Source organism: Scyliorhinus canicula, chromosome 4, assembly GCF_902713615.1.
Source record: "Scyliorhinus canicula chromosome 4, sScyCan1.1, whole genome shotgun sequence".
Classification (NCBI taxonomy): Eukaryota; Metazoa; Chordata; class Chondrichthyes; order Carcharhiniformes; family Scyliorhinidae; genus Scyliorhinus; species Scyliorhinus canicula.
Genome location: NC_052149.1, coordinates 119,919,476 through 119,943,035, shown reverse-complemented (window position 1 = coordinate 119,943,035; position 23,560 = coordinate 119,919,476). Strand labels below are relative to the sequence as shown.

General features: G+C 43.3%; 1 protein-coding gene across 10 annotated transcripts in view; it reads right to left on the bottom strand.

The window, feature by feature from the left end:
- fam20b (FAM20B glycosaminoglycan xylosylkinase) overlaps positions 1-23,560 on the bottom strand; it is a 197,704-nt gene that overhangs the window by 53,663 nt on the left and 120,481 nt on the right. For all 10 annotated transcript variants that reach the window (XM_038795126.1, XM_038795123.1, XM_038795128.1 and 7 more), the window contains one exon: positions 20,130-20,216. In XM_038795126.1, the coding sequence (XP_038651054.1) occupies positions 20,130-20,216 (87 nt within the window). The remainder of the gene's footprint in view (positions 1-20,129; positions 20,217-23,560) is intronic.

The window sequence follows — 23,560 nt, the reverse complement described above, 5'->3', positions numbered from 1 at the left end:
AGTTCAGCTTTTTGTTCCTGACCTCATTCCAGCCTTGGTTCAAACATGGACAAGAGTGGCCCTGGCAAAATTCAAACTGAGCATCAGTGAGCAGATTATGTTTTGAGCAGATTATTTTTTAAGTGCAACTTGTTTGCACAGTTGATGACCCTTTCGATCACTTTACCGATGATCAAGAGTTGACTGATGGGTCAGTAATTGGCTGGGTTGGACTTGTTCTGTTTCTTTTGGACAGGACATACCTGGGCTATTTTCCACATTACCGGGTAGATACCAAAATATAACAATGGTAGCAAAAGATTCGATAAGTATATAAAAAGGAAGGGCTAGCTAAAGTCAACGTTGGTCCCTTAAAGAATAAGACTGGGGAGTTAATAATGGGGAACACAGAAATGACTCGGTTTTCATGATGGAGGACACTAGAACCAATGCAGAGGTTGTTGAAAAGGAGGGACATTAAAACAATTGGCATTGCTGGGGAAAAAGTACTGAACAAGCTGTTGAGATTAAAGGCAGACAAAAAACCCAGAGCCTGTGGCTCACATCCCACAGTCTTAAAGAAAATGGCAGCAGCGATAGGGGAGCAATTGGTTATAATTTCCCTGGATTCTGGAAAAGTTCCAGTAGATTGGAAAAAGGCTAATGTAATGCCCCTGTTCAAAAAGGAAGATAGGCAGAAAGTAGGACACTATAGATCAGTTAGTTTAACGTCTGTCATTGAGAAACTGTTGGAATCCTATATTAAGGAAGTAATAACGAGATATTTGGGAAAGTCAAAACGCAATCCATCAGAGTCAGCATGATTTTATGAAGGGTAAATTGTAACCGGCCTCCACATTGCTGGAGGAGGTTCTGACGACAAGGGGACTGGAGAAGGGGGTAGTGTCAGCGGTGTATGGAGCTATTTTGGAAGAGAATAAGGCACCACTGGAAGGGATCAAAGCAAAGTGGAAGGAAGAGTTGGGAGAGGTTATAGAGGAGGGGGTCTGGTGTGAGGTGCCCCGGAGAATAAATGCCTCCACCTCATGTGCGAGGTTGGGGCTGATGCAGCTGAAGGTTGTATACAGAGCACACCTCACGAGGGTGAGGATGAGACGATTCTTTGAAGGAGTAGAAGATGTGTGTGAGCATTGCGCGGGGTGGGGGGGGCAATCGTTCATATGTTTTGGTCCTGTCCAAAGCTAGAGGATTACTGGGTAATTTCCAAGGTGGTGCACGTGAAACTGGACCCGGGTCCCCGGGAGGCCATATTCGGGGTGTCGGACCAGCCAGGGTTGGAAACGGGTGGATATCGTAGCCTTCACCTCGTTGATCGCCCGAAGGCGGATCCTGCTGGGATGGAGAGCAGCCTCTCCACCCTGTGCCCTGGCGTGGCGAGGGGACCTGTTGGAATATTTGACCCTTGAGAAGGTTAAGTTTGATATGAGGGGAAGGACGGAGGGTTTCTACAAGTCATGGGCATTATTCATTCCACACTTTCAAGAACTGGATAACATCGAACATTAGTTGGGAGGGGGATGGGTGGGTTAGTTGGGGGGAGGGGGGCTGTGTGTATTAAGGGTGACTATGGGTAATCCCTGATTCCTTTTTGTCATTTGTTATGTAAACATGCAGGCTGGTGTTTGGGGGTTGGTGGGAGGATGGGATCGTTATTATTGTTATGGGGATTGACATAGTTGTTGCTGATTATTGTTTATTGTTGGTGGGTGTAAATTCGGGGGACGGGAACCAGATTAGGAAGTTAGAGGTCAGTAAAGAGGCAGCAACTAAGGCCAGTAAGGTACTAGATAATGAACTCATTGTGACTAAGGGGAAGAGTAGACAGGGAAGAGATGATGAACGCAAAGGGACAGGTGGTCTGAGGTGCATTTGTTTTAATGCGAGAAGTGTAGCAGGTAAGGCAGATGAACTTGGGGCTTAGATTAGTACCTGGGAATATGATGTTATTGGTATTACTGAGACTTGGTTGCGGGAAGAGCAAGATTGGCAACTAAATATCCCAGGGTATAGATGCTTCAGGAGGGATAGAGAGGGAGGTAAAAGGGGTGGAGGAGTTGCATTACTGGTCAGAGATTATATCACAGCTGTGATTAAGGAGGGCACTATGGAGGATTCGAGCACTGAGGCAATATGGGAAGAGCTAAGAAATAGGAAGGGTGCAGTAACATTGTTGGGACTTTACTACAGGCCTCCCAAAAGCGAGCGTGAAGTAGAGGTACAAATATGTAGACAGATTATAGAAAAATGTAGGAGCAATAGGGTGGTCGTGATGGGAGATTTTAATTTCCCCAACATTGAATGGGACTCATGTAGTGTTGGGAGGCGTAGATGGAGCAGAATTTGTAAGGAGCATCCAGGAGAGCTTTTTAGAGCAGTATGTAAATAGTCCAACCCAGGAAGGGGCCATACTGGACCTGGTACTGGGGAATGATCCCGGCCAGGTGGTTGAAGTTTCAGTCGGTGATTACTTTGGGAATAGCGATCACAATTCTGTAAGTTTTAGAATACTCATGGACAAAGATGAGAGTGATCCTGAAGGAAGAGTGCTAAATTGGGGAAAGGCCAAGTATAACAAAATTCAGCAGGAGCTAGAGAATGTGGATTGGGAGCAGCTGTTTAAGGGTAAATCTACATTTGAAATGTGGGAGTCTTTAAAGGAAAGATTGATTAGAGTGCAGGACAGACATGTCCCTGTGAAAATGAGGGACAGAAATGGAAAGATTAGGGAACCATGGATGACGGGTGGAATTGTGAGACTAGCTAAGATGAAAAAGGAAGCATACACAAGATCTAGGCAACTTAAAACTGATGAAGCTTTGGAGGAATATCGGGAAAATAGGACAAATCTCAAACACGCCATAAAGAGGGCTAAAAGGGGTCATGAAATATCTTTGGCAAACAGGGTTAAGGAAAATCCCAAAGCCTTTGATTCATATATAAGGAGCAAGAGGGTAACGAGAGAAAGGATTGGCCCACTCAAAGACAAAAGAGGGAATTTATGCGTGGAGTCAGAGGAAATGGGTGAGATTCTTAATGAGTACTTTGCATCGGTATTCACCAAGGAGAGGGACATGGCGGATGTTGAGGCTAGGGATGGATGTTTAAATACTCTAGGTCAAGTTGGCATAAGGAAGGGGGAAGTTTTGGGTATTTTAAAAGGCATTAAGGTGGACAAGTCCCCAGGTCCGGATGGGATCTATCCCAGGTTACTGAGGGAAGTGAGGGACGAAATAGCTGGGGCCTTAACAGATATCTTTGCAGCACCTTTGAGCACGGGTGAGGTCCCGAAGGACTGGAAAATTGCTAATGTTGTCCCTTTGTTTAAGAAGGGTAGCAGGGATAATCCAGGGAATTATAGACCTGTGACCTTGACGTCAGTGGTAGGCAAACTGTTGGAGAAGATACTGAGGGATAGGATCTATTCATATTTGGAAGAAAATTCTTATCAGTGATAGGAAGCATGGTTTTGTGCAGGGAATGTCATGTCTTACAAACCAAATAGAATTCTTTGAGGAAGTGACAAAGTTAATTGATGAGGGAAAGGCTGTAGATGTCATATACATGGACTTCAGTAAGGCACTTGATAAAGTTTCCCATGGCAGGTTGATGGAAAAAGTGAAGTTGCATGGGGTTCAGGGTGTACTAGCTAGATGGATAAATAACTGGCTGGGCAGCAGGAGACAGAGAGTAGTGGTGGAAGGGAGTGTCTCAAAATGGAGAAGGGTGACTATTGGTGTTCCACAGGGATCCGTGCTCGGACCACTGTTGTTTGTGATATACATAAATGATCTGGACGAAGGTATAGGTGGTCTGATTAGCAAGTTTGCAGATGATACTAAGATTGGTGAAGTTGCAGATAGCGAGGGGGACTGTCAGAGAATACAGCAAAATATAGATAGATTGGAGAGTTGGGCAGAGAAATGGCAGATAGAGTTCAATCCAGGCAAATGCGAGGCAATATATTTTGGAAGATCCAACTCAAGAGCGGACTATACGGTCAATGGAAGAGTCCTTGGAAAAATTGATGTACAGAGAGATCTGGGAGTTCAGGTCCATTGTACCCTGAAGGTGGCAACGCAGGTCGATAGAGTGGACAAGAAGGCATACAGCATGCTTGCCTTCATCGGATGTGGTATTGAGTACAAGAGTCGGCAGGTCATGTTACAGTTGTATAGGACATTGGTTAGGTCACATTTGGAATACTGCGTGCAGTTCTGGTCGCCACATTACCAGAAGGATGTAGATGCTTTAGAGAGGGTGCAGAGGAGGTTCACCAGGATGTTGCCTGGTATGAAGGGTGCTAGCTATGAAAAAAGGTTGAGTAGATTAGGATTAATTTCGTTGGAAAGACGGAGGTTCAGGGGCGACCTGATTGAGGTCTACAAAATTATGAGAGGTATGGACAGGGTGGAGAGCAACAAGCTTTTTCCAAGATGGGGGTGTCAATTACAAGGGGTCACGATTTCAAGGTGAGAGGGGGAAAGTTTAAGGGAGATGTGCGTGGAAAGTATTTTTACGCATTGGGTGGTGGGTGCCTGGAACGTTTTGCCAGTGGAGGTGGTAGAGGTGCCGATAGCATCATTTAAGATGCATCTAGACAGATATATGAATGGGTGGGGAACAGAGGGAAGTAGATCCATGGAAAATAGGCGACAGGTTTAGATGAAGGATCTGGATCGCCGCAGGCTGGGAGGGCCAAAGGGCCTGTTCCTGTGTTGTAATTTTCTTTGTTCTTTATTATTCCTGTGACATAATCACCGTGCTACCAAAATTGGTCTCGATCATGTTGTACTGTTATTACGGTCCCCAACAGTGGCTAGAAACTGGACCAAAACCCTAAAACTTTTTTAGAACTGTGCAGTAAGGATACTTCACGCAATGAGTGATTTCACGAAGAAACAGAGATTTGGTATTTTAAACCAAAACATTATTAACACAGTATTAAAACCTTGAACCTCACACCTGAAAATCGCTTACAATTACCCCTTAAACAAGACTATTATATACAGTAAATATAATACCCTTAATTACTATCTCTATTCCCAATTAAACAACACAAAAAAAATATACGGCTCTCAATCCCCCGTACATCCCAATGACATACTTGCTTTAGAATCCCCCTGTACATCCCAATGACATACTTGCTGTTAGAATCCCTGCAGACCCTGGCATAATTACTTCAAAAAGCTGTTCCAACTGGTTTGTTTTAGCTTCCCCTTTCTCCTCAGACAAGTCTACATTGTTTTAAATACTATTAATCTTTTTTAACTACCCTGCTGTGAGTGCAAAATACCTTATTGTGGACTCAGTTAGGCAGATCAGAAGTCAAATCCAAAGCTTTCTCAAAATGCCTGAATACCTTAGCTCCACTCAGCAATGACATCATCTCCCGAGCTGAAAATAAATTAATTCCCCAGGCCGAAAACACATTAACTTCCCAGGACTCCCCCTAGTCAAACAACAATGCATCACCCAGGCTTTTACGATGGTCAATTTCAACTCTGACTCCTAAAAGCTTTCTGGTCTTGCAAAACAAGATTCTTTTAAAAACATGACTACTGCAGTCAAGCACACTCTAACCCAGGCATTTAACCTTTAAATTGCCAAATGTTTATAATCCAATATATATGAAATCCTGTATTGATCACACCTTTCTTTTTCCAACAAGGATATCTACCAAAAGTATCAGCATGAATGAAAGCCAGCCAGGCCATCTTAGCAGTACACCAAGGCTCTTTGTCCAGGTGACCAAAGATTGCTAACGTAACCACCAACATCAACTGCCAATTCTTTGCCAAAGGGAGAACATTCTAACAAATGTATTTCATCCTAGCCATGTTAATGACCTGGGAAACTCATAGATTATGGTGTATGGTGACATTTGGAAGGACAAAGTTATGAATATCCCTGATCAAGATTCAATTACTAACTAACTTGTCTTTTTGGTGGAGATGCAACATCTGGGGGGTGATTCTCCGCTCCGTGGACCAAGTGCACACGCCGTCGTGAACGCCTTCGCGTTTCACGACGGTGCGAACAGGGCCCGGGCACGACCTATTCTGGCCCCCACTCCAGTGACCTTACACTGCTCAATCCTGCGCATGCGCAGTTGGGCTGCGCCATCCTGCGCGTGCGTGGGGAACTTCCTACGCGCGCCAGCCCCGACGCAATATGGCGTGGGTGTTCAGGGGCCGGCCACGGCATAATCAAGGCCCAGGGGATGAGGCCGGCCCGCCAATTGGTGGGCCCCGATCACGGGCCAGACCCCTTCGGACGCCCCCCCGCCGGCAGCAACCGGGGGTGGACGGCACCGGCGGGACCCTGTCGTGTCGGAGCGGCCGCTCGGCCCATCTGGGCCGGGGAATCGGCGCTCGCCATTTGCGGTGATTCTCCAAGCGGTGCAGCGCTGGTTTTGGGGTGGTGGGAGAAGCGCGTGCGGGGGTCGGGGCGGTGTGGCGTGATTCACGCGGCGCCCCGCCGATTCTCCCACCCGGCGTGGAGGGGCAGAATACCGCCCCTGGTTACTGTGGGCTCAGATTCTAAAAGTGACCTTTGTCATTGTTGAATTTTTACTTATTCTGGTATGATCTAGAATGCTGGCCACGAGAGAAATCATGACAAAGAATTATTAGCCCACAAGATAGTTACTTGAAGATTGAATACTCTTCTCAGTTTGTTCTTCGATTGGATTTAAACACTTACCAAAATCCCGGCTTTTGACCATAAACAGGGGTCAGCCAATCAAGCCCTTGAGCCTCTTTCACTTGCTATGAAACCTAAATTTACCTTAATGTTGAGCGCGGAAATCAGTAACTCCAAATTCCGACAAACCTCGGACTTCCTGTGCACGTGCAGACCAGGAACTGGCTGCACATGCACAATTCAACAAATCTGCATCTTTATGTTCTTCTGGCCCCAGACAGGCCTGTGCATAAAAAGAAAGAAAAGTTGTGAAAACCCAGGTCGGTGTCCAAGAGCGGAGTGCCATGAAAGACTAGTGTCCCAGGCAGGGGACAGACAGAGCTCCCAAAAGGAGAGGGGTCCAAAAAGACGTCTCAGGGAGGGGACAGAGACGGGGGACAGAAACAGGTCCCAATTAAGCTGAGGAAAAAGTTAGAAGTAGAGAAACAAGCTCTAAACAGGCAAAGAGCTGCAGGGAGCAGCGACCAAGTGAATAAGGCAGCCAAAGATTGGCAGCTCCATGCTGTGAGCCACTGGGGCAAACGTACCCTTTGGTGCAGTAGTGTTCTGCTCAATGTAACCCCAGATCTGAAGTCGTGCCTGTTATTTGGTGCTTGAGTGTATACGCGAGAATCCAGGGAAACGGAATCTTGGGAGAAGAGATTGAAACTCTGTGAGGTGAGCGTCGTTGAATCTGTCCAAGTTGGAACCACCTTTGGAGAGAATTCCAAGCCATGATCTTCGGAGGTGAAGACCGAAATCCCTTATGAAACAGACTTTCAGTGCGATTGGTGATGTCTGGGTGGGGTGTTGCAAAATCCATGAACTCTGTCTTGGTCTAATCTGTAATTTGTGTAATGTGGTGTTTGCTGTTCATTTATGCGTACCTCATATTGGACAAGTATGAGGTACACATGAATTAACAGGCAAATTGGTACCTCATACATCCCCTATATGAGGTACAAGACAAATATTGTAAATTGTTTTATCTTTCTGACCTTCAAATAATCCCTACAGTGCAGGAGGCGCCCATTCGTACCATCGAGTCTGCACCAACCCTTCGAAAGAGCACCCTCCCTATCCCTGTAACCCCACCTAAATATTTGGACACTAAGGGACAATTTACCATGGCCAATCCGCCTAAACCTGCACACCTTTAGACTATGGGATGATACCGGAGCGCCCGAAGCCCACGCAGACAAGGGGATAATGTGTAAACAGTCACCCAAGGTCAGAATTGAACCCAGGACCCTGGCGTTGTGAGGCAGCAGTGCTAACCACTGTGCCACCGTGCCTCTTTGTATAATAACGTTTATTTTTCTTTGTTCAGAATCCATGGAACTTGAGGCTTCATTCTATTAGCAAGTGTCTTGAACATCAAACATTGTCTTACTTAAACAAACCACTTCTGGCCAAGGATAAGCTATTAAATTGCATGATGGCTCATGTCAACCTCGACTTACCCACCTTTACTCAATATCTCTTGATACACTTATCTAATTTAAAATCTGTCAATACCAGACTTAAACATTTTTATTGACCCAATGTGCATCGCCTTTTCAGTGGAAAATTCACATATCTCTATATATCATGTGAAAAAATGAATGATCTCACATTTCCTCACTGTTGAACTTTTATATACACCAAAGTTTTTCCCGCACTGTCCTCCTTTAACTTCTTCCTCTCATCCTGGATATACTTTATTCCTTCATCCAAGTTATGATATATATATATATATATATATATAAAATTAAAAACTGACACCCCAAATACAGATCATACAGATTCATAATGCTCCTGTGAAGTGCCTTGGGATGTTTTATTATGTTAAAGATGCTATACACGTTGTTTTAGTGTAACAATGAAATATATATATTTCTACTGTAGCCACTGTAGCCACCTAAAATGGACACTGAACTGAACAAAATGGAGAATCGCTAAGACTGCAGGGAAAAACAGTTTAGCCAAGGCAGCAGCCTGCAAAACTCATTAGCATTTTGCAAGCAGCAAAACTAGTTTCTGGCCAGGTGGAAGATCTCAAACCAAAGGTGATAATGGCAGAACGTTTTACATACTAATGAGGCAGTCCAGATCTAGGCACACACAATGGCAACATTTGGGTTTGAATAAGATACTTTAAGTGGATGTCCAGACAGAGCGGCACCAGAAGTATCCACTATAGAAACTGCCCCCGCCATCAAGAGAGACCCTCACATTGGAGGAATTCAAAAGATATCGATTGGGAGCGATCCAATCGATACCTGAAGGTAAAGCCCGCCCAGGAAAAGGCAAGGACATTGGGGACCCCTATAAAAGATAGACCCCCACACATGGTCCTGTCTGTTGTTTCGTGCTCCGGCTTTGACCAAGAACTTGAACCTGTATCCTGACTCCAGCCGTTGAGCACCAGCCGCCGAACCGTAAGTGCCAATACGACGCTCGCTACGCGAACCAGGCCCACTAGACCCCCAGTGACCAGCACGCTTTCTGAAGGTTGCAGACCAAGACCGGAACGAAGGCCTCGCTCCCTGACCTTGCCTGTTCCTGTTTAGTTAAGTATTCTGATTGCTTAGTTTAGTCATAGCTTAGTCCCTTAGCGTGTGCATGCGTATTTATTATAATTGTATAATAAATATTGATCGTTTGGAACTTACTAATCGGTGTATCGTTTTATTACTTTGAACCTGACCTTGGAATATTTGTGAGGTGTCTATACGGCATCTGGCGACTCCTGAGCTGAAAAATACATACACAGAGCCTAGTAGTGTTAAGCACACGGCCTTTAAACGGAGGCGTGTTAATACACTCCAATAAACGCGTTTTACACCCATAGCAAAACGTGCAACACTACATTCATCAAAAACAAATTATGCCACTCAATGTCTCCCTAAACATGGGCAGGGAGTGGAGGGGGAGGGAAGGTGGGGGAAGTAGTCAATCCTGAGGAGGACTGCAACAAATTACACAACATTATGAGCAAACCTGCAGAATGGTCATATAATTAGCAAATGAATTTCAACATCAATAAATGTCGAACACTCGTTGTCATCTTCTGCCAAAGTACATCATCTCTATCCCTACTCTTTTGACACCTACCCTGAAAACATTTGCCAACAAATGGATTTAATTTTTCAGGAAGATAACGGCAATTACCCCCCCACCATACCTTCCTTCTATTTTGGATTTTGGATGTTCCCCCTCGGTAACATCAGTGTTAGTTTTATGCACTGGCGACTCCTAGCTCTACCTCACCACCATTTCTCCTGACTAATCCACATTTGCTAAATTATCAGACTGCTTATCCAGAACTGGATGAGCAGAAATTTCCTCCAATTAAATATCGGGAAGACCAAAGCCATTGTTCTCAGTCCAAGCTCCATTCCCTAGCTACTGATTCCATCCTTCTCTTTGGCAATTATCTGAAATTAAACCAAGCTGTTCTCAATTTTGGTGTGATATGTGACCTAGAGATGAGCTTTTGATCACATAGACAAAAAAAAATCAAGAGGTTTGTCCTTGAACTCGTCATGCTTAGTCTTCAAATGCCTTTGAAGTTTGAAGGGTTTTAAACTCTCATTTGTCAGTACATCCCTGCATATAATCCACATGGGTTTAATATCCTGATTTGCATTGGCACAATTAACAAAGCCATACCTCAAGAAACCATCTTTAAACTGCTTTGTTCCCGATTTCAGTTTTTTCTTTGTTAGCTGTCTCCCTAAGGCCCTGAAAATCTATGTGCTGCTGAAGTAAAGACAAAAATTATATTATTTATGAAAATGATTAAAAGTGGTACCAAATTAAATGGCAGGAGATTCTTAAAATAATCAATGAAATAACATTGCAGGTGGAGCAGTTTTGTTGTGGCAACCAGAGTGGGAAAGCAAACGCATAAGAATATAGTCAAAGTTAATATACTGCTGAACCGAAATAGTGGAATAAGTCAGGTTTCACGTTTTTCAGGCCCAATGGCCGTGACTGGCTTTCAAATCGAGAATGCCGGCTGCGACTGGCTTTTAAATGGAATGATGCAGTCTTCCAGCCAGAAGCAGTAGCAGAGAGCAGGTCATGCACCTGGCACGTACACTGACGTCATCCCTGCACGTCCTTGCTTTTGGCAAGAAATCGTAGAGGAGAGCTTCCTCCATTTTCTAGCTGCGAGTAAGCAAGGCAGCAGGACTGTGAACGGAACATGGATTGTTTTATTGTATCGTTAGAAGAGAGGGCCAGAGACACAAATAGGCCAGGATTTCACAACTGAGGCATTTGAAGACTAAACATGCGGGTTTTGAGGACAAACTTCTTGATTTTCTTTTCAAAGGATGCAGTAGAATTTAAATCATCAGCTGAAGTCCTTAGCAGAAATGTAACATTGAATGACAAACCACAATTAGCCTCTCTCTTTAATCTGTTCTTCTCCCTCATTTTATTTCCTAGTTAATTCCACAGGAATATTTTATTCAATGCATTAATTCTAATGAAACTCATGGCACTTCATTTGTGTTTTTAAAGAAGTATTTCCTTGCAACACATTCAGTTTAGTAGATTATTTTTGTTCATGATACAATTTACAGGTCGTCATTCGGCCCATCGAGTCTGCACTGGCCCTTGGAAAGAGCATTCTACTTAAGCCTACACCTCTACCCTATCCCCGTAACCCGGTAACCCCACCTAACCTTTGCGACACCAAGGGCAATTTAGCATGCCAATCCATCTAACCTGCAGTGGGAGGAAACTGGAGCACCCAGAGGAAACCCACGCAGGCATGGGGCGAAAGTGCAAACTCCACACAGACAGCAACCTGACGCCGGATTTGAACCTGGGACCCTGGAGCTGTGAGGCAGCAATGCTAACCACTGTGCCACAAATGAAGTTGAATCTGATAGAAAATACTACAATCACATAGCAGCTCTATCAGTATTTGCTGTTCTTTGTTACTTACCCATTGCCAAAGTGCACAGTATTTTATGTTTTTGCATCGTTAATTGTCAACAGCCACTGAAACCTCTTAGATCACAAATGAAGTTAAATTCAAGCCTGTACCACACATTTTTCTGTCATGCTTGATAATGCTTGATAATGCGAATGCACTATAAGCAAATTAATGGGAGGTCTGGCAGTGTTCTACTTGTGTTACTACATACTCCATTATTCAAAAACTATATAATTAGCATAATAACAAATCAGATGTCACAACCAATACTACAGAATGGCAGCTGCTAACCCCTGTTCACAATTTCCTGCAGAGATTTTATTTCTCAATTTGATTGCAAAACTCGAAGGAAAATTGCAATTTGACCAGGAGCAATACTGCAGTTAAGAATTCCTACACTGCAGGAGGAGATAACTTGGTCCATCGGGTTTGTACTGACCCTCCAAAAGAACACCCTACCCAGGCCCCCAGCCCCCAGCAGGGATGCTGCACCCACCCAACATACACATCTTTGGACACTATGGGAAAATTTAGCATGGCCAGTCCACCTAATCTGCACAGTTTTGAACTGTGGGCTGAAACTGGAGCACCCAGAGGAAACCCGCGCAGACACAGGGAGAACATTTAAACTCCAGTCACTCAAGGCCAGAATTGAACCCGGGTCCATGGTGCTGTGAGGTGCAGTGCTAAGCACCGTGCCACCATGCTTTTCTATAAATTATTGGAGAAGAACAAAACCCTAAAGGAGAGTTTTAACTTTTAACAAATTAAGTTGAACCTGATAGAAAATACTGCAATCACAGAGCAGCTCTATCAGTATTTGCTGGTGGACGTGAAACGTAAATCTCTCTTTACAGATGCTGGTGAACCTGCTGTGTATTTCCAACATTTGCTATTTTTTCAGATTTATAGGATGATACAATTATATTTACATTACAGGTGCATTGCAAAAACAAAGTTTTACTGTAACATTTCAAATAATATCAAAATTTACTTGGGGCTGATGACTGTTGGTATTGCAACTACTGGGAGAATAGGGGCGTGTGTATGGCAGAGCAGGGGAAGAGAGGAAAAGACTGAAAATGAAAATATTAAATTTTCTTCATGTTTATAACATTCCAGATTATACTTAAGTTTGTAAAAATGAGAAATGATGAAACTGCTGACAAGCTGCAGTTTCTGTTATGCCTAGTGAACTGCTCTGAAGGAGTAGCAGGATGGCTGAAAGAGGAAATGTGCCTCTGGGAAATGAGGGCAAGTTACAAAAGTAACCAAATTGAAATCAATAAAAAACAATTTATTTGCAACTGCAATGAAGAGTAAAGGCATGACAAAATGCACTACCTACTTGCTAATATTCGTTTGAAATACTAAACAATGCATTTTGGACATTCAAAAAAGACTTGCATTTATATAGGGCTTCTCAGCCAACAAATGTACCTTACAGCCAATGAAGTATTTTTGAAGTGTTATCACTGTTGTAGGAATTGTGACAGCCACAGAAAGCTCCAACAAAAAATATGCGATAATAAACAGATAATCTCTTAATGTTGATTGCAGGACAGGATACTGGGAATAACCCCCTGCTGCAAAGATGCGCTTTCACAGACTCCATTAATGTACACAAAAGGTATTTATCAATAAAAGATTTACAGAAGCAGCATGGCTGCAACTAGCTCCCAAAAGGTTGGAGCCTTTCTCACCATGGGGCGATTTCACATGCTTTCTAAATGTTCTTCTATAAAGTCCTTGATAATGGATTCAAGAATTGTCCCCACTACCGATGTTAGGCTTACTGGTCTATAATTCCCTGCTTTCTCTCTACCTCCCTTTTTGAATATTGGAGTGACGTGAGCTACCCTCCAATCTGCTGGGACTGTTCCAGAATTAATCCTGGAAGATGACCACCAATGCAGCCACTATTTCCAGAGCCATCTCCTTAAGCACTCGGATGCAGATTCTCAGGCCCTGAGGATTTATCCGCCTTCAATCCCATCAATCTTCCCAGCACAATTTCTCTACTAATGTTGATCTCCCTCAGTTCTTCCCTCTCACTAAACCTTTCATTCTCCAACATTTATGGTATCTGATTTGTGTCCTCTTTTGTGAAGACAGAACCAAAGTATGTGTTCAACTGTTCAGCCATTTCTTTGTCCTTTATTATGTATTCCCCTGTTTCTGTCTGTAGGGGGCCTACATTTCTCTTTACCAATCTCTTTCTCTGCACATATCTATTGAAACTCTTAGTGTCAGTCTTTATGTTCCCTGCAAGCTTCCTTTCGTACTGTACTTTCCCCTTCTTAATCAATCCCTTTGTCCTTCTTTGCTGAATTCTAAACTGCTCCCAATCCTCAGACCTATTATTTTTATTGGCCAATCTGTATGCTCCTCCCTTGGATCGGATACTATTTCTAATTTCCTTTATAAGCCATGGATTGGCCCTCTTACCCATTTTGCTTTTGTGCCAGACAGGAATGAACAGTTGCTGCAGTTCCCCCTATGCAGTTATATACAGGCCCCTAGCAGTAGTCAGGATATGGGGTAGAAAATAAATCAGGATATAGAAAAGGCATCTTAAAAAGGCAATATTACAATAATCATGGGGAACTTCAATATGCAGGTGGACTGGGAAAATCAGGTTTGTAGCAGATCCCAAGAAAAGGAATTTGTGGAATGACTACAAGATTTCTTTTGGAGCAGCTTGTGGTAGAGTCTACGAGAGAACAGGCAATTCTGGATTTGGTGATGTGCAATGAGGCAGACTTGATTAGGGATCTTGAAGTGAAGAAACCCTGAGAGGGCAGTGATCAGAATATGGTAGAATTCACCCTGCAGTTTAAGAGGGAGAAGCTAGAATCAGATGTAATAGTTTTATAACTGAATACTACAAGACATGAGGAAGGAGCTCGCCAGAGTTGATTGGAAGGTGAGCCAAGCAGGGAAGTTGTGGAACAGCAATTACAGAAGTTTTAAGGGGTTATTCGGGAGAAACAACAGGAATTCATCCCAAGGTGGAGGAAACATGCTAAGGGGAGGGTGAGGCAACCATGGCTGACAAGGGAAGTCAGGGGCCGTATAAAAGCAAAAGAAAAAGCATACAATGTGGCGATAACTAGTGGGAAGCCTTTAAAAGCAAGCAGAGGACAACTAAAAAAGCAATAAGGGGGAGAAAGATGAAATATGTGTGAGAGCTAGCGAGTAATATAGAAGATTGCAAGAATTTTGTTCAATTTATAAAAAGATGAGAGAGGGGCAAGAATGGATATTGGAACACTGGAAAATGAGGCTGGAGAAGTAGTAATGGGGAACAAAGATGGCAGAGGAACTGAATAGGTAATTTGCATCAGTCTTCACGGTGTAAGACTCCAGGTTTGCCAGAAAGAAATAACAAAGGGAAGAAGTCCTCGATAGGAGTAATCCATAGGTCCCAAACAATAGTTCTGTAGTGGGGCATAGTATAAACCAGGAAATACTGGGGGCTTGCATGAAAGGTGTAGTAATAATAATGGTTGATTATAATATGTACACTGATTGGAGGAATCAAATTGGCAAGGGTAGCCTGGAGGCAGAATTCATTGATTATATTAGAGATTGTTTCCTGGAACACTATGTTGGGGAACCAACTAGGGAGCAGGCTACTCTCGATTTGGTATTCTGTATAGCCAAGGGATTAATTAATGACGTCATAGTTAAGGATCCACTAGCGAGTATTGACCATAGTATAGTAGAATTCAAGTTTGGGGGTGAGAAAGTGGAGTCCCACACTAATGTTCTGGAATTTAACAAAGGAAATTACATAGGCATGAGGACAGATTTGGCCCGGGTAGACTGGGCAGCAAGGCTAAAAGGTAGGACAGCTGATGAACGGCGGCAGTTGCTTAAGGAGATACTCAATTCCTCACAACTAAAATATATCCCAGTGAGGAAGAAAGATGTTATATGGGGTAAAAAACATCCATGGTTAAACAAGGAGGTCAAGGACATTGTAAAGACAAAAACTAATGTATATCATATTGCAAAGGCCAGTGGCAGGCTAGAAGATTGGGAAACTTTCAAACAGAAACAAAAGGACGCTAAAAAAGTAATAAAAAAGAGCTAAGGTAAATTACAAAAGGAAATTATTGTAGGATATCAAAAAGGATAGCAAAAGCATCTACAAGGGAAGAGTGTTGCTAAGGTGAATGTTGGTCCCTCGGAAGATGAACCACTGAGTTAATAGTGGGGAACATAGAAATGGTAAAGATGCTAAATCAATGCTTTGCCTCAGTTTTCATGGTAGAGGACACTAGTACCATTCCTATAGGAACCAGCAATTCAGAGGTAATAGAAAGGATGGAACAGTAGGGAAACAGTACTTAACAAACTCAGGGGATTGAGGACAGGTCCCCCAGACCTGATGGCCTACATCCTAGGGTGTTAAAGGAAGCGGCAGCAGAGATAGTAGATCCATTGATTATAATATTCCAAAATTCACTGGACATGGGAAAGGTTCCAGTGGATTGGAAAAATGCTAACGTAATGCCCTTATTAAAAAACGGAGTGAGGCATAATGTGGGAAATTACAGACCAGTTAATTTAACATCGGTTGTTGGAAAATTGTTAGAATCAATTATCAAGGACTTAATATCAGGACATTTGGAAAGCCAAAGCGCTACCATCAGAGTCAGCATGGTTTTATGAAGGGCAAACCATGTTTGACTAATTTGCTTGAGTTCTTCGAAGATGTAACAAGCAAAGTGGATAATAGGGATCCTGTAGATGTAGTATATCTGGACTTCCGGAAGACGTTTGATAAGGTGCCGCACAGTAGGTTAATTCACACAGTGAGATCATAAGGGATTAGGGGTAATTTATTAGCTTGGATAGAAGACTGGCTGATGGACAGGAGACAGAGAATCGGGATAAATGGGGTCTTTTTCTGAATGCCAAGATGTACCTAGTGTGGTGACACAGGGTTCAAACCTTGGGCCCAGCTATTTACAATCTATATTAATGACTTGGATACAGGGATAGAAGGTTCTATAGCCAAATTCGTAGATGACACAAAAATATGTGGTGCAGTAAGTTGCAATGAGGAAATAAGAATCTTACAAATTAATATAGATAGGTTAGGAGAGTGGACCAAAATGTGGCAGATGTAGTTTAACATGGATAAGTGTGAGGTCATGCATTTTGGTCAAAAGAAATGGGAAGGCAACTTATTATTCTAAATGGGAGAGACTTTGGGTGCTCCAATGCACGAGTCATAGAAAACTAGCAGCAGGTAATAAGGAAAGCAAATGGAAATGTTGGCATTTATAGCAAAAGGAATTGAGTAGAAAGGTAAGGAAGTGTTGTCACAACTATACACGGCATTGGTAAGACTGCCCTTGGAGTATTGTGCACAGTTTTGATCCCTTTATTTGAGGAAAGATGCAATGGCATTGAAGACAGTTCAGAGGAGGTTCACTATATTGATTCTAGAGATGTGCGTTATGTCATATGAGGAGAGATTGAACAGTTTCAGCCTGTACTCTCCAGAGTTTAGATGAATGAGGGGAGATTAAATCGAGGTATACAAGATGCTAAAAGGTATGGATAAAGTAGATGTGGAGCAGATGCTTCCTCTTGTGGGGCATTCTAAAACAAGAGGTCAAAATCTTAGAATAAGAGGGAGCAAATTTAAAACAGATTTGAGGAGAAACTACTTCTCCCAAAAGGTTTGTGAATCTGTGGAATTTGCTACCCCAGAGTGGGGTAGATGCAGGGACAGTGAGTAAATTTAAGGAGGCGCCAGACAGATTTTTACTTGGTAATGGGTTGAAGGGTTATAGAGATTAGGCAGGACAATGGAGTTGAGGCCAGGATGGGTTCAGCCATGATCACATTGAAGGTGTTTAGGTTTGGAAGGCTAAATTGCCTCCTCCAAGATCATGTGCTCGTGGGAGGAGATGCTCTGGCTGATTTTGCAATCTAGCTCTTGGTCTGTAGCATTGTCGGTAACAGATGAGGAACATATTAGCCATGATCGAATGGTGGAGCAGACCCGATGGGCTGAATGGCCTAATTCTGCTCTTATACCTTATGAACTTCAAGAGAGTCAGGGGGCAGAGGTGAGTGTAGTGGCCATCACTAAGAAGGTGCTGGGGAAGCTGAAAGATCTGAAGATGGATAAGTCACCAGGACCGGATGGACTACACCCCAGGGTTCTGAAGGAGATAGCTGAGGATATTGTTCAGGTTTGGGATATCTCATCCGGTCTGCAGATAAACTTGGAATGGGAGGGTTAGGATTCAGCTGTCAAGGTCCATATAGGTATCAACGCCATATGTAAAACAAGAATACAGATTCTGCTGAGGAAATGAACAGCTAGCGGCTAAATTAAAATGCAGAACCAAAAAGCCAATAATCTCTGGATTACTACTTGAACCACAAACTAATTGGCACGGGGTCAATAAGATTAAAGAGGTAAATGCATGGGTCAAAGGTTGGTGTGGGAGAAATGGCTTTAAATTGATGGGGCATAGACTCCAAACTGGCAGTAAGGAATATATTTGAAATGTCTGGAAGTAAAAACTTGTTAGTTACAAGTAAAATTTGATTCAGATTCTAGGTATCTGGCAGTTTATGAGTGATACTGTTACTTTCAGTGGTGTTCCATTCTGCACCACACTCTGAAGAACGCGTTCCATTCAGTGACACTGCACCTGCTGAGGTCACCTTGTTGTGCCATCAGTCTGCTCCACTTCGGACAAATTCAGTGTCAAGCCTTGTAAGAATATGGGTCACATATTTTGACAGATTAAAAAAAATTTTTTTTTTTTTTTTTTAAAAAGTGCTCTCCAAAAGAGGAAAAATAAAATCAGAGTTTATTCCCACCTCTCCAGAACCCTGTTCAAATTGCTGTCCCTGATCATCCTTGGTTTTTACTTAACATTTAACACACTTGATCATACTATTTCCTTCCAACGCTTATCCTATTTTCCAGATCTCTTCGATGGTTCACTCGTATCCCTCTTGACACAAGCAGCACGATATTAGCCTTGATTTCCCTTCTTTCTCTAATTATGTTACATCAGAAACGCCAACAGAATTGGAGTTAGAATTACACTGCCTCCTTTTCATCATCTGTAAGTTGCCCCTCAGTTACATCGCCCACAAGCATGGTGTCAGCTTCCAGATGTCAGGAGAGCTGTTTGTGCTAAGAACTGAAAACCTTTACCGTCTTCTGGATTTTCAGTTGCAGGAAATTTTAACTGGACTAAGACTTTGGGCAAGGTTTTTACCTATTCAAAACTCATCCACTTAAGTTGAAATTGGGCCTTCAAGCGAAATAGGGTTTCGGACAGGAAAAAAAAACTGACCATGGGATCAAGTGAAGAATAAGAGCTCAAACGAAATTGTGAGTCAGAAAGAACAGGAATACTCATCTGGATTCCACAAATCACCTGCCTTCATACACTCAACCCCACTCCTGATTTTACCTGTGGGACTCAGCACTAGTTAAGAAGAAATGCATTTGTCGGAGACAGATGAGCCTGCATCAGGGTGCTAGATTGATGCCTCCAACTGTCCTGATTTGTAAAGGCGCCAGTAAAATCTGGGGTGTTGCCAGAATTGTATTTAGTTTAGATCTCAGAACAGATTTAGGCCTCAAAATCACCGTCAACAAAATTATTGGAGAAATAACTGTTCATTCACTCCACTATCACTTCTGAACAATGTTTGCTTGTCCTTTCTGTTCTTCCCAAACTGTTGTTCAGGGCCAAAAACACCATCAGCAAAAGTAACAGATGAGAACATAAAAAACAGGAGGGAGGAATAGGCCATACAGTTCCTCAAGGCTGCTCAGCTATTCAATAAAGTCATACTGGTTTTCTACTTGTATCACTTTTCTGTCCTTTCCCCATGTCTCTCGATTCCTTTAGTTCCCAAAATTCTTATCAATCTCAGTCTTAAATATACTCAACAAATAACCAGCCCTATCGGAAAGAGAATTCCGATGAATGACAACTCTCCATGTTTTCCTCAATTCTCAGTCCTAAACTGCTGACCTGTTATCCGAGAGTGTAACACCTAGCTGTAGACTCTCCAGCCAGCCTGGATTGGTTTTCTCTGTCCTACCACCTTTTTTTTAAACATGCCTTAAGATACTCACCGATGTAACCGGCAGAAAGAGAAATCCAAAGGGTCCTCAATCAATGTTTCTTTAATTATACATATTGGCCGATTTGTTGTATACTTTCAGAATTCTTACAGTCAAAATATAACTAGATTTAGCATAACATTTCTGAACTAGTAGGAAAGTTTAATGATCTTGCTTAACATGCTGGGGGGGGGGGGGGGGGGGGGGGAGAGTTTAGACTATGAAAAAAATATGTACAAAGAAGTGCCAACTGGCATTGTCTTCTACTGTTGCAAAGAGTGAAGCTGAAACAGTTTTCAACTTGAATATTGATTTCATCAGAATGCTAGCACACTTTGCAACTCTATACTGTACTACCTTTCTATGAAAAACATGTAATATGTAAAGTACCGATCCAGATGGAAAGCAGATACTTCAGCATTGTGTCTGTCATAACCAGCGTATGGCTCCCCTTCCACCACATAACTCCTGCTGTACCTAAAACAAAAACAAAAGGAATAATTAAACAATAATTAAACTTTACGATTGTTATATTATAGAAGAAAGCTATCAGTTGTTTTAAAGTACATCGTATGAAAAGAAAGCTTGAAAATATAGCTTCAAAAGTTATTCCTCCCAAGATGATCTCAATCACCTTGAGAATATTTTATTTGTAAATACAATATTCATCAATTATTTACATGCCAAAGAATCATTCGATGGCAGTTTTTAAACAAATATCTTCCATCACTCATTTCTATAGTGCCAAGATTAAGGACAGATACATCCAAAGACTTAGTGAGTGAGTTGTAGGGGGAGCACTTGGTAAATGGTCATTTCCTATCTCACATATTTTTATGGTTCTATTGATGAATGAAAGGTTCCCCCCAGTAATAATCTTGGTTTCTGCAGCTATTGGGAATCATATTCATTCAGCACAAAGAGATACTGTACCAAGTTCATCCATGGAAGAAGATAGCAACTCCCAGAAATCACCGGCCTTATTCAGTCCCTCTCCTGGGAAAATATCTAGAAGGAGCCCCTGTTTTTTGGTCTGAGTAATAGCACTCCCAACTCCAAGTCAGAAAATTGTGGCACGAGTCCAATTCCTCAACCTCAGGAAACCAAATTAGACTAGTGCTTCAGTGTTGTATTGAAGTATAACTTGCTGTCAGAGGTGCAACATGAAATTGATTATATAGATTACTGACCCTTCTGTGTTGTTTGTTGCTATGTCTATTCAGGTGGATATGAAATTGCAAAATCTTCCATGGACGTCCCTGCAAAAATGACCGTCAAGGGAAGGATGACTAAACTCTTGGTTGAATAAGTACATTTTAAGGATCATGTTAAAGGAGAAAAATGTGCAGAGGTAGAAAGGTTTTGAGAGGGACTTTTGGAGCATCAAACTGATGCACCTAACAGCCAATGTGCCCAAAATCTTGGAACCAGCCCCCCCCCCCCCCCACCACCACCACCACCACCCATCCCCGGGCAACAAACAAGTTCTCAAACAGGTACAGAAAAACCTTCATCTCGGCCAGAATCTCCAAGGGCGATGTTCATCTTTTCCAACTTGGTACATTCTGCTACATCCCCCTGCCATGCCAACACCCTTAGTGGCTTCACCAACCTCCACTCCAGTAGAATTCACTGCCGGGCAATCAGTAGCGAAGGCCACTACATCAGCCCCCCTCCCCTCCAACATCTCCGGCAGCTCCGACACCCCAAAAATATCGCCATCAAAAGTGCCGGCGACAACTCCACCCCACAATTTTTGATAATGCATCAAATGCCCCAAAAATCCACCAATCTTGGACTTGACCAAAACATGTTGACGTGATTTACCGCCCTCACCCCCCTCCTCACCACATCTCTCGCACTTGTCCTCTACCTCTGAAAAGAGCCCACTCATTCATGCCCACATCATACGAGGCCCCCCTACTCCCACCAACTCATATTCTCCTGCAACTCTCTCAAACTTGCAATCCTTCCTGCCATGAACAAGTCTGTCATCCGTTCCACCCCTTCCCTATGCCATAGGTAATATAAAACATAGAACATTGCAGCGCAGTACAGGCCCTTCGGCCCTCGATGTTGCGCCACCTGTGAAACCACTCTAAAGCCCATTGACACTATTCCCTTATTGTCCATATGCCTATCCAATGACCATTTAAATGCCCTTCGTGTTGGCGAGTCCACTACTGTTGCAGGCAGGGCATTCCACGCCCGTACTACTCTCTGAGTAAAGAACCTACCTCTGACATCTGTCCTATATCTGTCTCCCCTCAATTTAAAGCTATGTCCCCTCATGCTAGACATCACCATCCAAGGAAAAAGGCTCTCACTGTCCACCCTATCTAATCCTCTGATCATCTTGTATACCTCAATTCAGTCACCTCTTAACCTTCTTCTCTCTAACGAAAACAGCCTCAAGTCCCTCAGCCGTCCCTCATAAGATCTTCCCTCCATACCAGGCAACATCCTGGTAAATCTCCTCTGCACCCTTTCCAATGCTTCCACATCCTTCCTATAATGCAGAGACCAAATTGCACGCAATACTCCAAATGCGGCCGCACCAGAGTTTTGTACAGCTGCAACATGACCTCATGGCTCCGAAACTCAATCCCTCTATCGATAAAAGCTAACACACCGTACGCCTTCTTAACAACCCTCTCAACCTGGGTGGCAACTTTCAAGGATCTATGTACACGGACACCGAGATCTCTCTGCTCATCCACACTACCAAGAATCTTACCATTAGCCCAGTACTCTGTCTTCCTGTTATTCTTTTCAAAATGAATCACCTCACACCTTTCTGCATTAAACTCCATTTGCCACCTCTCAGCCCAGCACAGCAGCTTATCGATGTCCCTCTGTAACTTGTAACATCCTTCTGCACTGTCCACAACTCCACCGACTTTAGTGTCATCTGCAAATTTACTCACCCATGCTTCTACGCCCTCCTCCAGGTCATTTATAAAAATGACAAACAGCAGTGGCCCCAAAACAGATCCTTGTGGTACACCACTAGTAACTGGACACCAGTCTGAACATTTCCCATCAACCACCTCCCTTTGTCTTCTTCCAGCAATCCAATTTCTGATCCAAACTGCTAAATCACCCTGAATCCCATGCTTCCGTATTTTCTGCAATAGCCTACCGTGAGGAACCTTATCAAACACTTTACTGAAATCCATATACACCACATCAACTGCTTTACCCTCATCCACCTGTTTGGTCACCTTCTATGTCGCATCCATCCCTGCCGGGGTAAACCTGTGATTCCCACAAATAGGAGCCAGCATTGACAAATCCCCCAGACCAAAATGCCGCCTTAGCTGGTTCCAGCCTTTTAAGGACAAAGTCACCACCAGACTAACCGTATATCTCCCCGGGGCAAACGGAAGGGGAGCCGCAGCCAGAGCTCTCAAACATTTCCCCACACACGCCTCCATCTACATCCACTCCAACCACTCCTCACCCCCCCCACCGCTGCCGGAATCCAAGGAGTTTTGCCAGCCCATCCGAAAATTGAGCTTAACCTGTCCACTGTGCAAAAAACGCCTTTGGCAGGAATTTCAGGAGGGGCTGAAACACAAACAGAAATCTCGGCAACATGCTCATCTTGACCGTCTGCGCCCACCCAGCTAACGAAAGTTGGAGGGCATCCCACATCTTCAGATCCCCTTTCACCCAGCCAGCCAGACTCCATTTATACTTCAGGGCCCAGTCATGAGCCACCTGAACCCCACCCAAATACCTGAACCTACACCTCGCAAACTTTAATGGTACGGCACTCAGATCTTTTCGCCAGACTTAATTTATAGCCCGAAAAAGCA